The 16,536-nt window shown below is 44.8% G+C and overlaps 1 protein-coding gene across 2 annotated transcripts in view; it reads right to left on the bottom strand.

Annotated features, from left to right (window-relative positions):
• Nucleotides 1-6,657: 6,657 nt before the first annotated feature.
• Nucleotides 6,658-16,536, bottom strand: part of TTC7A (tetratricopeptide repeat domain 7A) — a 166,179-nt gene continuing 156,300 nt past the window's right edge. For both annotated transcript variants that reach the window (XM_062490355.1, XM_062490354.1), the window contains one exon: nt 6,658-6,890. In XM_062490355.1, the coding sequence (XP_062346339.1) occupies nt 6,669-6,890 (222 nt within the window). In that variant the 3' untranslated portion in view covers nt 6,658-6,668. The remainder of the gene's footprint in view (nt 6,891-16,536) is intronic.

A 16,536-nucleotide genomic window follows, 5' to 3' on the forward strand; every position in this document is an offset into this window, starting at 1 on the left:
TGCTCTTTGTTTTGGAGACAACACACCACAGGAAACTGGCTTGACAGCCACAGCTCACTTAAATGGTCTCGTGGCTGCTAATGGCAACGCAATAAACCAGTGTTGCCCAAGTCTATTTTCTCTAACACCAGTCTTTAAAGAGCACGAGGTTATTTTTCCTTTGTTGCAAAGACTGGTTCAGGCACGTCTGACTGGGATGTGACATTTCCTGAGGGATGTGGTTAAGGACAAAGTAAACACTGGGGTTTTGGTGACTCCACAAAAATTTGATAGCCAGACTGTCATGGAAGAGAGCATCTGGGAAGAAGTGATGCTTCTCATCTCTTTTCTTGGGAAGTTTATGGGACTGCTAAATATCAGGAACTGCTAAATATCTGGACCTCACATGGAGCAGAAATATATTATATGTATCTGAACATTCTGGTGCAGAAAGAAGTGGAGGTATGAATAAATTATTAAAATTATACAAAATATATAATAAATTATTAAAGTTTATGAAATTATTCTTAATGACCTTTCAAGAGTATCATGTCAAAATTATCACTGAAATGTGACTTGGTTCTCTGAAAGGGAAGAAGTGATTCTATATTAAAGGTGGAGCTCCCAAACTGACTGGAGTTCCTTCCAGCAAAAATGAGGGGCAAAAAGGCTTATTTCCTTCCCATTTAAACAGAGAGGGAATATTAAACGTCTGTGTGATGCAGAGAGGGTACCAGGCAATGTACCAGCATTAGGTACCAGCAAAGATGAGTGGTCTCCCTCAAAGGGGACTGAAAAAAGAAATTTTCCAGCTTTCGCTGGGGTTCAGCTGTAGGCCTCCAGTTGGGCTCCTGCTTGGAAGGGCCATGGCAGCTTTCTCCCTCCACCCCTCACACCAGTGTTTTGCTCCCTATCTGTATCAAGAGAAAGGTGGGGAAAAAACCAGAGCCAGTATTTTATTCTCTTCAATTTTCAATTTTTAAGGCCGTATGAGCAGCTGAAGGACTTAAATCTGTTATTGTCACAGAGGAACCTCGTTCTGCTTGAGCTATGCTGAGTACACTCATAAACCAAAGAAGCCGCAGTTACGAAGAAATGTTCTTCAAAAACCTCATCCTTAATCTCATTTGAGTATGAAACTAAAGGACGGACTTTTTAAGGAGGCCCTCTTGAAACCTGCCCTAAAGATTAATGTGTAAATGCACAGAATGTTCTGCAAGCTCTTGAATGGAGGCATTTTATTTCCAAATAACCACAAGAATAACTGTTTGTAGCAAAAAGATGATTAATGGCATTGTGGCCAAAGTAAGGTGAGTCCCTAAACTTGACAGTACAGAATTTGCATATTACCTCGATGTTAGTTTCTCACACTACCTTTGTTTATTTTTACTGGATGAAGCACAAGAAAAGCATGATGCTTGCTTAAATCTCCACAAATCCAAACATATGAAGCTACATGGCTCCATTTTCCTGGCTCTGTTCCTCTCTGAAGGCACGCTGCTTGCATGCTCACTCTCGTTTTTCCCATGAACTACAGAGTGTAGGCCAAAATACCCTTTTTGACTGGTAACTACTAGGCACACTGGGTTCCAGTTAATATAACAACTGGACATTTCATAATGATTGAAGCATCCGTGGCATGAATAAAATTAGCAGGAAATATAAGGAGCATTTTTTGTTTTCCACAGGGTCAATTTTATTAAATTCGGTGGAATTATCTTACAATGACAAAAAAAGTTAAGTTACATGGAAAACTGATTCTGACACCCGTGACAACAGTATCAGTGGCATGTAGGACATGCTTGGATGTGCAGAAGTGGAGCACGTCCCTGTGCACTGGCTCAGGGAGGTTCTTCACTTCCATCATCATGGGCTGCTACGCAGTGGTGCAGCATTGCATCCCCATCAGTGGGATAATGACACAGCCACTGGCTGGCATGTGTTTCTGTAGGAAAACAAGCTGGATCTTTTAATATTTGGTTTGCTGGAGCTGAAGGCACAAGCCAGTTCATTAGAAGCAAAGTTGGAGGAACCATCTTGGCAACTGCTGGGTCAATGGCTACCTCCCTTCCTGCCAACATCACTGATGGATGGACAATTCAGCTTTCCCTTTCTGGGAAAACAACCTTCTATCTGATCATACAGTGATACCCTGCAGCACTGAACAACAACTCAGCAGAAAGGAAACCGTCCCTTGGAGCCAGGCTTAGGGAGCAGTCTGAGGTGACTGAACCAGCACAAGTGATGGGGCGCCGGCAACCAAGACCTGCCGGGCTGGTGGCAGCAGCCACCCTGCAGGTGGCAGGCGCCAGGGCAGCGCTGACGAGCACCCAGATGTGTGCCACAGCTGTCCCCCTGCGCACAGAGCAGCTCCCCTCAGCCAAATAAGGAGGGAGAGGCGCCTCAGCTCCACATGACCGTTGCTTAATTGTCAAATATGCCTGTAATACAATTGAGTCAGAGGGAATTATTGCTGCAGCACAGTTGCTTTGGGTAGCCTTCCTCTTGTAGGCTGAACTGCAACTATCAAATCTCTGTTGGTTTGGCTGAAAAAAAGATCATGGCAGTGATGTCTTTTCACTAAAAAGGATTGTTTCCCACTCTGCTGTCATTAACAAGAAATAAAAACTAGCAAAACTCATTCTTTACCAAGACTCTCTGAAAACGGAACATTTTTTGGACAAAATAACTGTAATTCAAACTGCAGCAGCCAGTGCTGTGCCTGCTTTGGTACCCAGCCAGTGAATTTTAAAGTAAACACCCTCCAGGACTGTTCTCCATTTGGATTTATTAGTCATTACCAAGAAAAGATAATTAGCACTTCTGAAGCACTGTGATAATCAGTAGCACGAACTGTTACCAATGGAAACGGACAGGGTCCTTGCGAGGCGCAGGAGTCTGCAGCTCCACTCTGCTCCCTGTATGGAGCGAGTACAAGGGTGGGCAGACCCTCAGCTGGGGGAATGCTCATAACCAGCTGCTCCAGGGGTGCTAATGACACTTTACACGGGATAAGGCGGGGAGGGGAACTGTTCCCTGGCCTGTTCCCTTCCTCTGGAGGCAGAGGCATTTTTCTTACAATATACAATCCTCCTTGTTGGTCAAAGGCAACGGCACATACTACTCCTTTACTTCACAACAGGAAAATAGAAGGTAATTATTTTTTCTTTTTGCATGCATTCTGTCAAAAAAAAAATGGAAAAGAACCTTGTGGTGGAACAAGAGGAACATGGTACTTTAGGCAATGATGTGGGCTTTTTATCTTCCTCTTTCAAAACTAATGAATGAGAAAACTCTATTAAGACTCAAGTCAGTGCTAAAACTTGCAGAATTGGTTCTCTGAAGTTACTGTTGCCCAAACTTCCATTACTTATGATCTGTAATAATCGTATAAGAGATGGGATGTAAATCTTGTGCTCTTGTATCTCAAACCCTGAGCTTTAAGTGTGTCAAGCTCCCTGCCACACATACCATTGAGCTCAGGGAAGTAAGTCTATCAGATTCATCAACACTACTATCTAAATAAATATTACAATACCTAGGCTTCTCTGAAGCAGTTGTCTTTATTTTTCTGCATCTGGAAGTGTGAACAAAATCCATGCTGAGTGAAAGAGGTAGCATGTGAGTTTGGGAAGACTTCTGTTTTGGTGAGCACAATTAACAAATATAGCTGGAGATTTACCCCTGAAGTACTTCTAAGTCTGCAACAACTACTCTCTTTCCTGAATAGTACAGAGCATTTCAAGCCAATACAATACCCTTCTAGCCAAGAGGTACTTTGCATCCTCTGCATGCAAAGCACTTTGTCTGCAATTGTTGCAGGAGCTGTGGTGTGGTGAGCTGGTACCAGAGGGTACCATACCCCTCTGATTCCTGTTGATAATGGCCTTTACTAATGTACATCCCTCCTGCCACACACAGAGCAGAGGCTCTTAGGACTGAGATTCCAATGCCAGTAACACTCATTAATGCACACAAGATGGGACCACCCTGGCAACATAGGACTTGTTGATGCACTCCAAGTATCATGAATGTCTGCTCCTCTTCCAGGAAGATGAGTGCTGTGGCAAGTTTGATTACCATCAGGATGAAGTTTGCCTGATTGCAACAAACGTGACAGGCTGGTGGCTGTTTACAAGTGACATGCGCAGAAGCAAATGGATCTGTGAGTGTTTGCTTTTCACCTGCTGCTGGGAAACAGGGAGCCTCCTGCCAGGTCACAGACCAGCTACGTTATAGACCTCTTGAAGCAACTCCCCAGTGGCAGAGGTGGATGTGCAGCTCGTACTCAAATAGCTGCCCAGTACACAGGAGTTACTATGGCAGTGCTCTGCAAATACACATTGCACAACGGAGCAGCGATGTGTGACCACACGGACTCTTGTGTCTTACACGCAAGGTTCACTCCCACCCTGGGAACTGTGGAGCAGAACAAACACCAGAGTATCTATCTATCTATCTATCTATCTATCTATCTATCTATCTAATCTCTGCTTAAGTCTATTGTCAGATAGCATCTGACTGTGGAACTGGGTTTAAAACACCTGGCTAACAATTTACATATTATGTCAACAACAGCATCTCTCCCCCTCCCCTTCCCTCTTCCACCCCAGCAGTGCAGAGTGAGCCAACTTCATAGCATCCTTCACAGCAAAACGTGTCTCAGCTGCATCTTTTTGTCTTCATGAAACTCCTTTAATTCTGGTACTTTAACATCTACTCCTTCTTCTGCTGCAGGCGCTATTGCAAACAAGAAATGCAGCCAGGGAGCACTGTCTCCTTGGAAACCTGTCCCTGGCCTAAAAAAGTCCATTTTGGGTGCCTGTGTGGCACTGGAAAGCCAGAGAACTCATGGGCTGAGCACCTTTCACCGCTGAGCTGCTTTCACCTGGAGTGAAATCAGCCTAGATCAGACCTGGAATCTCTCAGTGAAAAGATAAGCTGGGTTATTGCATCTGCATCATTTAAAGGGAAAAATTAAAAATATTGGCCTGGGAGTGCACCAGGCTGCTGTGAGGAACCTGAGAGCAGTGTGCAGGCAACTTCAGGGGAGGCTGGGGGCGGGAGTTCTCCGATGGTGTGGGCTGGGAGCAGCACAAGGGCCCAGCTCTCCATTAGCCTGCAGATTTCCAAATAACTGTAAACAACGCTGACTTCAAGTCTGCTGCCAGAGCCTCAGGCTCTGTAACCCCATCTTATTTATTGCCTGAGGATATTATTATTATTTCCAGAGTGAACTAGTTGTGGATCACAATCCTGGGCAGAACTATAGTACAAAGTGTGCTTTAGTGCAAACTTACTTATGAAATAGTCACAAATCTTCTCTGGACAAAAATGGGTGCAAAGCCCCAAACTTTTTTTTTTTTTTAATTTATTTTTAAATTTTTTTTTGGTAGAAAAGTGCAGCAAATTTCTGCATCAACTTTACCTTGGGACTGGTCTGGACAGGGCTGGCTCTTGTGAGACAGCACGGTCCAGCTCCACCGCATTGCCAAGGCCCTGGGGAGGTCACGCAGAGCTGAGGAGCAGCTCAGCAGGAGCTGTGCCAGCTGCGTCCCCTCCCTGCTGTGCCAGCCATGGGGAGGCTGTGTGGATCAGAAGCTCCTCACTATTACATCTGACAGGAGACGCAAAATGATGCCACCGAAGGCCCAACTCCGTACCTCTAATGTGAAAATTCTATGGACAATCCAAACATGTAGTTTTAAGGAAGAAGCAATTCATATACACACATACTTCCTTCAGCACACTTTCCCTTTAAAGACTGCTGCCTTCTTTTGCATCATCAAAAAAAGAATATGAAAATGTTTTGTGCCAGGAATGGTAATGCAGTAGAGCACAGAGTTCAGTCATTATATACTGGTAAACACTATATTTCTCACTAAACTGATGCAATAGGTGATTAATAAGAATGAAGCTCAGAGCTTATAATTACTTACTTCATGTAAGGCCTTTCAACAAATATGTAAGTGGAGATATGTTTTTTAATACTAGTTCAAGTGTGAACTGATTCAGTCTTTGGTCTTTCTGCTTTTGTGAATTATACTGCAATAGCAGCTTTATTTTTTAAAAAGTATTTTTAATTTAAATTGGTCTAGGTAATTGCTACACTAAATATAGTGAGCATATACAGTATATAAAAGCAAGGCAGGAAAAAGGATTATCAAAATAGATGAAATAATTTTGTAAACAGCATATATTGCATGTCTATTTGGTGCAATTGTCATTCTTGTCCTGTCAGATCTGTGGGGAGACAGCTGCATATTTAAATACAACAAGTAAGATGGTGAATTTACTCCTATTTAGAGCAGGTCTGGGCTTTAACTCAGGGCTTGGGGGTTTTATCTTCAATGAACACTGAAAGGTGCAAGTGCTTTGAACAGCTGTACCCTAGCACAATCTTTCGACAGTCACCTTGAACCAATACTTTGAAATAAGCCTTTTCTATTAACTTGAACAGGAGGGTAGCCAGGCACCTGTGAAGAAAAAAGGCATTTTCTGTTTCTGCCTGTTGCAAATTCTTCTACAGTTTGGCTTGTCTAAGCTAAGCCTATAGACCTGAGCCCCGTCCTGGAATTACTCAGCCCAGTTCCAGGTTAGAATGGCACTTTTCTGTTGGGCTTTCTCTTTGTTTGTCTCCTTTTGGTGTCTGCCCATGCAATCAAAGTGCTTAGCTGCAGGGAAAAGCTTCAGAGCTCCCTGGGTATGACAGTGAATGGAACAACAGGACTGCTGGATTCAAGGTCCAGGGCAGTAAGGAAACATTCGATGGCTGCTTCATTTTTCCCCTGAGCTTGCAAGACCTCTCCAAGGCTGTTCCAGGCAATGTGACTGGTGGTCTGGATCCGGATGGCATCTCTGAGGACTTTCTGGGCCAGTTCCCTCCGCCCAAGTCTGCTCAGCACCAGGCCCTGTCAACAAACAAGTGATGAGCAGTTAACAACAGTGCAGAAGAGAGGAAGAAACGGAGCACCCCAAGCTCCCACCAAGGTGCCCTGTGAGTGCAGGCACAGGAGTCCTATGGAGGGGGCATCTCCACTCATTTCTGAAGAATAAAAGTGATCAGTTGTTAAGTTCTGTGTTTTTTGATAGTGATGTATACTTTAAAAAGTAATTATGAAAATATATTTTTTTAAAGCAGATTCAGATTCAGCTCTGCAAGTGCTTCTGCTGTGTGTTACTGGGAGAGCATTTACTAGTGCTATACAGAAGAAAGATTACAGGCCCATTAAATATCCCTCTCTCATTGCCTAGAAAATATACGCAGGTTTGACTACAGCCAGTATCTGAATTCCTTCCTGCACATCTGCAACACCCAGCTGAGGCTGAGGTAAAGTCTCTCATCTCCTACATCCTGACCACAGAGATCCTTCTTCTCAACAAATGGGGCAGAGGGATGTGGTCTCCTTCTGGCCTTCTATGAGCAGGCTGTATGTAACAGCATGGGATGTAACAGCTCTGTCCTCCTGCACTTCAATGTAGATCCTAAAGCAGTGTGGGGGAGGAGAAGGATGGAGGAACCTTGTTTAAAAAGCTGTCCTTAGGGTAAGAAAAGACACAAGTGGGTGTAACCATCTGGAAGGAATGGGAGGATGAAAGAAGTGTTAGGAAGAACATGTTTTCCTATAGGGCTCTCATGGATGTGTCTGAACCCACAAAGCACCTAATGAGCCAGGCTCCCTGTTAATTACACAGCAGCCAACCACACTGAGCACAGATGGTCAGATGGGTTTTTCAGGCCACAACCTATCCATGGCATGTCTCTGCTTCCTCCTGAAGGTGCACACACCAGGACGAACCTTCCCCCAGCTTCATCCAGGTGTGGCCTCTGGAAGAAGCAGCCAGCACTGCCATGTCACCTACCAAGCTCAGCATGGCCTCCACCTGCACTCACCCATGGAAATGTTGGCAAGTGAGATGACTGCCTGACTTCATGCTTTTCCTGGGACACTGTAGTAGGTGGATGCATATATATAAGGAAAAGCATTAGCTTTATCTTTAATCTGTCTAATTGCCTTTAGTGCACATGGAAAGATGTAAGAAACCTGAAATCTCTCACAACTAGAACCCAAGTAAATTTCTGATGAAAGAATGGTGATGCTTTCAGAAATGGTGAAGATTTTTCTTGTTTTGTTTTTTCTGCGTTTACAAAAGTACCATTAAACACGGGGTGCCTCAGCGTCCTCGAGACCGGTGATAGTACTAAAACCTACAGAAATATGTTAATTTGCCTGAGAGAAAAATTAAGAAATACCCATTTAATCAAATATTGGCGGCGCTATGAAAAGCTTCACTGCCTCTTTCCTGTCCATAACTTTGACCTGAATAATCAACTGAGTATCAAATCTGATCCTTCAGAGATGCACTGGGGGTGTTTTTTCTTTAGGTTCCTCTCTATGTAGGAAAATGACAAGTCAACAGGGTCTGATCTTGCAATCCCCTCGCGATCAGGCATAGGTGGCACAGAGGTTCCCCCGGTGGGAGAGGCTGGTTCCCCTGGAGGTAACTGCCTGGAGATGACTGCATGCACGTAATGACAGACTGGAAGGAATTTGTGCAATTATAATTTGAGTCACCCGCTTGACAGGGATAATGAGACATGGAAAGGGCAAGTAGTGTGGCCATAGCAAATCTGCTGCTGAGCCAAGAACAGACAGGAGCTATCTCAGCTCAAGTCTGTACTTGACCACAAACCCACTGTTCCTAAAATCTCTTCCTGTTGTGCTGACCGAGCAGAGCCGATTGTGCTCTCTGGTGGCCGCGGACCCAGCACTGTCCTCATCCAGACACAGCAGCATGGAGCCTCTCAGTGCTCTCAGAGGGCTGCTGGCCCTGGAGGCACAGGAGCCAGCGAGCCCGTGCAGCTGCTGCCTGTCATCCTTCTCCAACGAGGAGGGGAATTCCCTGCCCGCCTGACATCTCGCGCCTCTCAACAATGCTGCAGTGAAATCCACCTCATCGTAAACTGCTCGTGCAGCTCAGCTCCCTTGCATGCCCCAGCACCCTTGCTGGTCAGGAACCAGAGCCTGGTGTGGCTTCCCTGCCGTAGCTCCCCAGTGTTTGCTGTGCCTGTGCTTGAGGCCGGCAGCAGCACTGTGTTCTGCACACCCAGCTGCCAGGCACACCGGGGGCAGATGCCCATCGGGAAGCGCAGCTCAACTGAAAATCTCCTCTTTGGCATTCAGTGCTTTCAAGCTTGCCAGTTTAGCTGTGATAACATCTGTGAACCCTCAGAGAGAGCTATTCCAAGCTCCCCAAAGCCAGGGAAGGCCTCCTGTTGATGCTGCATGATACCGTGCAAGCGAAAAACTGCTATGTTTTTGGAGGAAACATTTGCTAAAGGAGTTTGAGATTTTCACCTCCTCCTTGCTTACAAATGCTGGTGCCAAATGCAGCCCAGGTCCCTCACCTTTCCTGGGCATGCGACCATCCTGCTTCCCCTATCTGATGAGGAACAACCCCATGCCATCTTCCTGCACACATCTGGACTTCAATGCAGCATGGGCACATGGCCCTGGGCTCCAGGCCTCAGCCCAATTGCAGGTTGGGGTTTGGCCAACCCAGGTCTGCCAACGCTCCCCAGCCCCAGCACTGAGACCGACTCCTTTGCCCAGAGTGAGCTGTGACAGATGGTGTCAGCCTTTAAGCGAGGCTTAGCTGAAGCGGCACAAACATGCTGCTGATGTTTAAAGGACAGGTTGAACATCATTAATTCTGTGTGCAGGAGAGGTTCTGGCTTTGCATTTCCTCTCTCCCCTCCTCCCCACACTGCTCCTTGCAAACCACAAGCATTTTGAGAGCTGGAGACTGCACAAACCTCAAGCCTCAGGAAGATGCAGCACTGAGCACTTGAGTTTTTGTTTCTCTGAGGTATTTGCACTTGAGAGCTTCTCCTTGCTACTGAATTTCTCATTTCCCCATGGAGTCTGGCTTGCTATAAACAATGCCTGCATGTTGTTGCTATGTAGGTCCAGTTGGAATCTGCCTACAGTGCAAAAGAAAAAAAAATATACCTAAATTCAGAAAGCCACCCACTGACAGGCAATTTGCATTTTTATCTGGAAGATTTTTTTTTTTAAAGATTTTTCTAATGAAAGTTCAGCTCCTGAGTTTCTATGGAAACTCATCTGCTTGGTGTGCATGCATAATTTCATAAAGTCAGATCTCAGGAAGATGAGCAATTAGTATAAATACAAGCAGGAATGTGATTAAGGGTTTCAGCCTCTTATTCCTGAAGATAGAGGGTGGGACTGGGTTTTGTTGTCTTTCCTCAGTTTCTATTTGTCTTTTTGCCAAAACAATGCAGAAACTGTTGTACAAGGTAGCCTGACTCCTCTGCCACCTCCTGGCTAGCACTGGCACTTCTGGTTTTGCCCAGTGATTTTCCTCCCAAAGATGACAAATACCTCTAAGTATGGCCCTCTCTGTCAGTGGTGTTGCTACTGAGTCAGACTCTAAGGAGCAATGAGGACAGGCTTATTTTTAAGCTCAAACGAATTATAAATAGTAAAAAATTCCCAAACCAAATCAAAAGGTGAGTGGGAATAATCACATTAAATTACATTAAATGCAAATTTTTCCTTCAAACTCCTGCGGGCATGTCAGCCACACACAGGCATTTCATGTCCTGCTTGCACTACTGCAGCTGCACAGCGCTGGAATGGGAATTCACTCAGTCACTCGCTCACTCCAGACGGTCTGAGGGCAGCCTCCACCAATGAATTTGGCTTCTGCTCAAGGTCTGAAGATGCAGCTCGGGTGTTGTAAGCAAAGGCAGAGGTGAGGGCAGAGTACAAGGCAGGCGCTGGGAGCTCTGGCAGCAGCTCAGCCGAGGTGAAAGGCTGCGGCACAGCGAGACCGGGACAGTGCAGCAGGGTACGAAGGGGACACAGAATCTGGTCTGCTGATTTAGTGTGCCTTATGCTGACAGCTGGACTCATGAATTGATGGCTTTTAATTTCAGGGAACAGAGGGTGCCTATGGGAAGCTTTTTCAAAGGTAATTTTGACCTCGTCTGCAGGCAAAACAAACAAAACCTAAACCACGTCTATGGTGACACTGGACTGGACTCTCCTGCCTTCAGTGATGTGATACTTAGTAACTGATACTTGTGTGAGGCTATTTTTGTTTTAGAATAGGAGAGCCATATTTCAATTTAAGTTAGATGAGAAAAAAAGTGACATGTTCAATTTTCACTAATAAAGTGAGCGTAAACCACACTTGAAGCGCCACTTTTAGAAGGCTGTGAAATTTCTACCTGTGCCTTTATTTCCTTTGAGTTTGACAAAACCTCTTTAACTGCTAGCTCATAAAATTCCCAGAAAATATGCAGGAAAGACATTATGGAAGACTACAAAATAAGCCTCACGTACAAGCTGGAGTTTATTTTTAGTAATGAAAATCAAAACTTCCTTTGCAAATGTTTAGTTCAAACACCTGATGAGCTGCAGGGAGTTGCCTCATTCCAGATAGGTGGCACATATTAGCTTGTTCTTTCCTTTAGGGCTTATATTGGAAAGAGATGTCCAGAAAAACATTTCATTTCATTCCTGGAAGGTTGCTTTTTCTTGTATTTGCAAGGTCATCTCATGTTTGGAGAATCTGTATAGGTGGACTAGACTCTATCCTTTACAAATGGATTTTAATAATCACATTAAATTACATTAAATGCAAATTCTCACTGTCTTTTTATGAGACTAATTCCAAAGTGAGGTTATCTCTGATGCTTGTCTCTATTTAGCAGAATATTTCTGCTATTATTGTCTGAATACCCCAAGAAGTTTCCAGAATGAATCAGGTTTTGCTGCTGGGCTTCCTTAAGTGCATTTTTAAATTAATTTCAAGGTAAATACAGTATCCTTACTGTCTAGTCCAATCTGTAATGTGGACATGTCACTTGTGGTGAGTAGGAGGGTAATCAGCAGCTGGCAAAAACAGGGCATGCTGCAGAAAAGTGATCGTTCCTAAGTGTGCTTATTCAGCAGAACCCTACAAAAAGCCTTTCAGGATGCATTTGGCATTTGGTGATAACAGTCTCATGCAACAGAAAAATCCGCACTGCTACAGGGCAACACAAGCTCCTGTAATTATTTAGCAATCAGAATAAGTTGTAAGCAAAATCTGTTGCATAAACCATGAAATACCAGTGTCCTTCTGGAAAATGGTGAAGATTAACCCTGGAAATCCTAGGTCTCCTAGAATAAAGAAAGACATATAAGTAGCCAATTGCTCTGCGATTCTTTCCCCCTACATTCACGACCTTTCCATCTCTGAAGAACCAGGATTTTTTTTTTAGCTGTGAGCAGTGAAGTGAGTTTTTGTTGTGCTGTCACTTAGCCACGCAGTGCCTGGTAGCGTGGGGGTAGCTAATCACCCATTTTGCTGATTCAGTCCATGTTGTGGTGAACCTGAGCTATACATCTGAGCTCTGTTTTCTGAAAAGGCACTGTAGGAGTACAGGGAGCAATCAGGGTCCTCTCACTGAACTGAGTTAGAGACCACATCTTAATTTGTTGTCCTAACAAAGGATGACTGGGATTTAATTCTGGGAGAAAGCTTGTCTGACAGTGTTTCTGCTCTCTCTCTCCTTTGTTGAGAGCAGCTTCTCCTCCTCTTCCTTCCCCCCTCCATCACCTCTGCCCAAGCTGCTGCATCCCCTGTCAGTCAGCGACACTGAAATGCTGCATTTGATAAAGCAGAGGAGGGGAAGGAGAAGGGAGGAGAGGGAAGGCAGGCAGGGCCACTGCAAAACACAGAATGTGGAAAGGAGAGAAGAAGGAACAGATAGGGGGGAACTGGCAAATGCTGGGAGAAGCAAAAAACCTGAGATTGCATCACAATTTGCAGCACTTGAGCACTGCTTGTGGGTTTTAGCTCAGTAGGCTCAGCTCTAGTGCTGCAGGCACCAAAAGGAAGCCTTGCCTTTGTTGTTTAAATTTCACTGCAGCCTCTTCATGTGCTACAGAAGAGTGGAAAGGAAGAAATGAGACAGCAAGGAGGCACAGGAGAGACAGACTACCTGAGTGTGAAAACAGTGACAACTTAAGCCCATCAGAGACCTGGGCACATGGATATGCTTTATCAATCACAGTGAGGCAGCGCTTGCACAGAAAGAAGCAAAAGAAAGACAAGACCAAAAGTGGTGAAGAGAGGGACATCCCCTCCCTTAGCTTGCCAATGTGTTTTCCAAGGCAGTGAGTAAATTGCAAAGGCAGCATCTCGGCCAGGTCCCCTGTGAGGCCACAGCCCCCCCTGCCCTGCAGAAGGGAAGCACTGTGCTGCGCTGCACACTGCCCTCTCCTCTCACACTGCTGCCTCTATTTGAGTTCATCAAATGTTAGCAGAGATATTTTTACCGTGTTGGAAGTTTAAACGTGATAAAACATTTATTGACATAAAAAGCAAACCCTAAGGCAGCATTTCAAGCCAGGAGGCTCTGATTTCTTCACAGGGAGGCTCATACAAGCCTAGGGAGAATGAAGAGTTTTTCTGCCTTGTTGGATTGTCGTCACTTAAGCTTCACGCAAAGCAGAATCGTTTGCTGCATGCTGAATATTCTCTAGACAGTTCTGCCTTTGCTGAGACTTACATGGAGATGAAGCAGGAAGCAAGGAAACCTAACAGGATGCCTCAACCACATATCTGAGAGTAACTAAATCCAGTATTAGTTTCACAGGCTCCTTTCCTAGGGAAGTAAGGATTTCTCCCAGCTCTGATCTTAGCAGTTGTCACAGTAATGCTGCAATAGAGAACACAGGAGATTCAACTATGACTCAGGCTCATGGCATTGTCTGCAAAGATATAAACCAAAAGAAGGTCCCACCTAATCATAAATAACAATTTAGAACACATAATTTATAATATAATTTATAAGGTCCCAATTCTGCTATGCACTGTACTGGCTTCTCTGGCAGAAAACCTTGTTGAAATTAGTGACATTCAGCCTAAATACATTCAAGTATTTCAAAATCTGTGCAGAACTGAAACTGATAACCATCAGCAAAGAGAGAGAAGGCATGTAACACACATGCAGGATGTTGAAGAGTGGCAGGTAACCTGCTGGCTAAAACACTCAACTAGAAAGCAGTAGCTGTGCTCCACTGGCTGCTAATACTTTTCACATTGAATAATTTGTCATTACTCAGGAACAATTCCGACAGCAGGGACAGAGTCAAGGGACAAGCTTTGGGAAGCAGAATAGGTTTAAGTGTTCTCAGACTAAGGAGGCTTGAGAACTTGCCTCTCTTGTGCCCAGGAGTACATGCTAACTTCTAGCAAATGTTGCCCTAGGGGGGTAAAAACTCTGCCTTTATTTTGACAGTAAGCAGGTGCCTATGTTTTGTTGCACCTAACAAGATGTTGCTGCAGATATCTGGGGAATGTCTAGGCTTAAGAATTGGACACACAATTAATCTGACTGTCCACAGTGTGTTGTGGCTGAGGAATAGGGAACTTCTGTTTTCTTAGGTATCCCCCCAGTGCCAATGCTGGAACTTTCCCCAGTTTTTAAAGCACTGTTTTGCGACAAAGAAGGGGCTGACGCGCACATTTCCCATGCATGTTATCTTCCCCTAACATACAGAGTACATCTTGTCTGAATGTATGAGTCATGAACAGGTTCTCACAGACAACAGCTTAAAGCTCTGCCGAGGGTCTCTGAGTCTCAGCCCCACAGAACTTAAGGCCAGAGCAAGTGTTGCATTTGCTATGGTACTGAGGAGGGGCACAGTGCAGTGAAGACACACTGACAGAAGCACGCAGCATGCCAATGTAGATTACAGCAGATGTCTTATGAAAGGAGAGCTGAGGTATTTAAAATATCTTAATTTGCTTCGTTTTCCACTACTGGCAGTCTCTGGGATAGCATGTGATTAATGATATCCTCCACACAACTACAGCCGGAGCTGTGCAGTATCGCAGCTGAGCGCTAAGCTTAGCTGAGCTGCTGGGAATCACAGCGAGCTGGGCAGGAACACAATGCTGAGGTCCAGCCAGTGCCTCCAGATTCTGCTCCAGTGCCTCTGATCCCACAAGGAGTATGTTTCCTTATTGTCTCTTAACACAGAGTCTCTCCTAAATCACGAACCTCCATGTACAAAGAGATTTTGCTGAATTACAGTTTGCATTTTCTGTTACATGCCCAAAAGAGACTGAATGAAGAAACTCCTTGAGAAGGTAAAGACTTGATAAATACTGCACATAACATTAGTGTAAACGGAAGCTCCAGCAACACTGGAGAGCTCTGATGTCTTTATGTTTCCCATTTGTTTGGCAAGAAGGGAATTCTGCTTCCTTCTCTTGACTGTGGCCAGCTTGGTGTGTATTGGGACAGCTTACTGAAAACCTGGAAGTCTTGCTAGTTCCCACGCCCCTGTTTGTGCAGCTGTGTCTTACGTACCAGGAGGCAGCACACTCTGCTATTGTGCTACAACACACTGCCTTATTTACTGTATTACTACAGTCTATGACTCTGTCCTGTCCTGTGATAAAAAGCAGCCTAAATAGCACAGAATTTGAACTAACTGTAACAGGCTTCCTTGTTTATGAAAAAATAGTTTTTGAAGGTTGAAGTATAAAGGGGATAGTCATTCTAAGCCTCCTCCCTTCTGACAGCTCCCTGAGCACTTTCTGAAATACCATTTATGAGTTCAGCTGCAGACCAACCTGAATACTACAGTTTCTAGGCTTTCATTTGATCTTGGAGAAAAGCACAACAGGAGGACAATACTGCTTAGTAAATCTGCAGTGTTATCTCAATGCCTGTGTATAGGAAACCATAACTAAAGCTAGTAATCACCTGGAAGAATAGGCTGGAGCTCAGTTGAGAAGCATCTGCTGAAGGTTAAGATCACAATAATGTCTTCAGACCAGGATGCAAGTTTTACTCTCCAGAGATGACTGAACCACCCCAGGATCTCAATGGGTTTAAGAAGTGTATTGGGCTCTTCTCTTATAAGGTGTTACACACATTTTGGAGAAGAGATGGGGAATTCTGTCTTGCAGGATTTTACTGTGGTTTCTAAAGTTATATAAACAGAGCCTGAATAATGTGATAATGAGCACCTCAGGGACATGGAGAATAACTTACCATAACAGAGGAAAGCAAGTGATTGGCACAGATAAACAGAAGCTACAGATTCCCTAGAAACACAGATAATCCATCTCTGAGAAGCAGAGCACCAGCCCTCCCACTAATGGACTGAAATCTCTGCGCTGTGCACTGGATCAGATTTGCTCCTTCCAGCGACCCCAAATGCCCCAGCAGGCCCTGCCTTTCCCTGATATGGGAACTGCAGTGCTCCCCCAGGAGAGGAAATGGCCACTCAGAGTGTCTAACTGATGGCTTGGTGGCAGGGAATCACTTACCACCTTGTTTGTGATGGCTTCACTGGCTCCTCTGGAAGGAGGAAGGAAGCCTGGTAACTGCAGAGGAAGAGAACGGGCAACAGACCAGCAAAACAACTCTGTCAGCTCCTGACTGGTGCTCAGGAGCCCTGATCCTGATGCACTGCCACTGCCAGGGATTCGCTCTGATGGCTGGGCTACAGAAGCTGCCAG

The sequence above is a fragment of the Cinclus cinclus genome, chromosome 3, assembly GCF_963662255.1.
Source record: "Cinclus cinclus chromosome 3, bCinCin1.1, whole genome shotgun sequence".
Taxonomy (NCBI): Eukaryota; Metazoa; Chordata; class Aves; order Passeriformes; family Cinclidae; genus Cinclus; species Cinclus cinclus.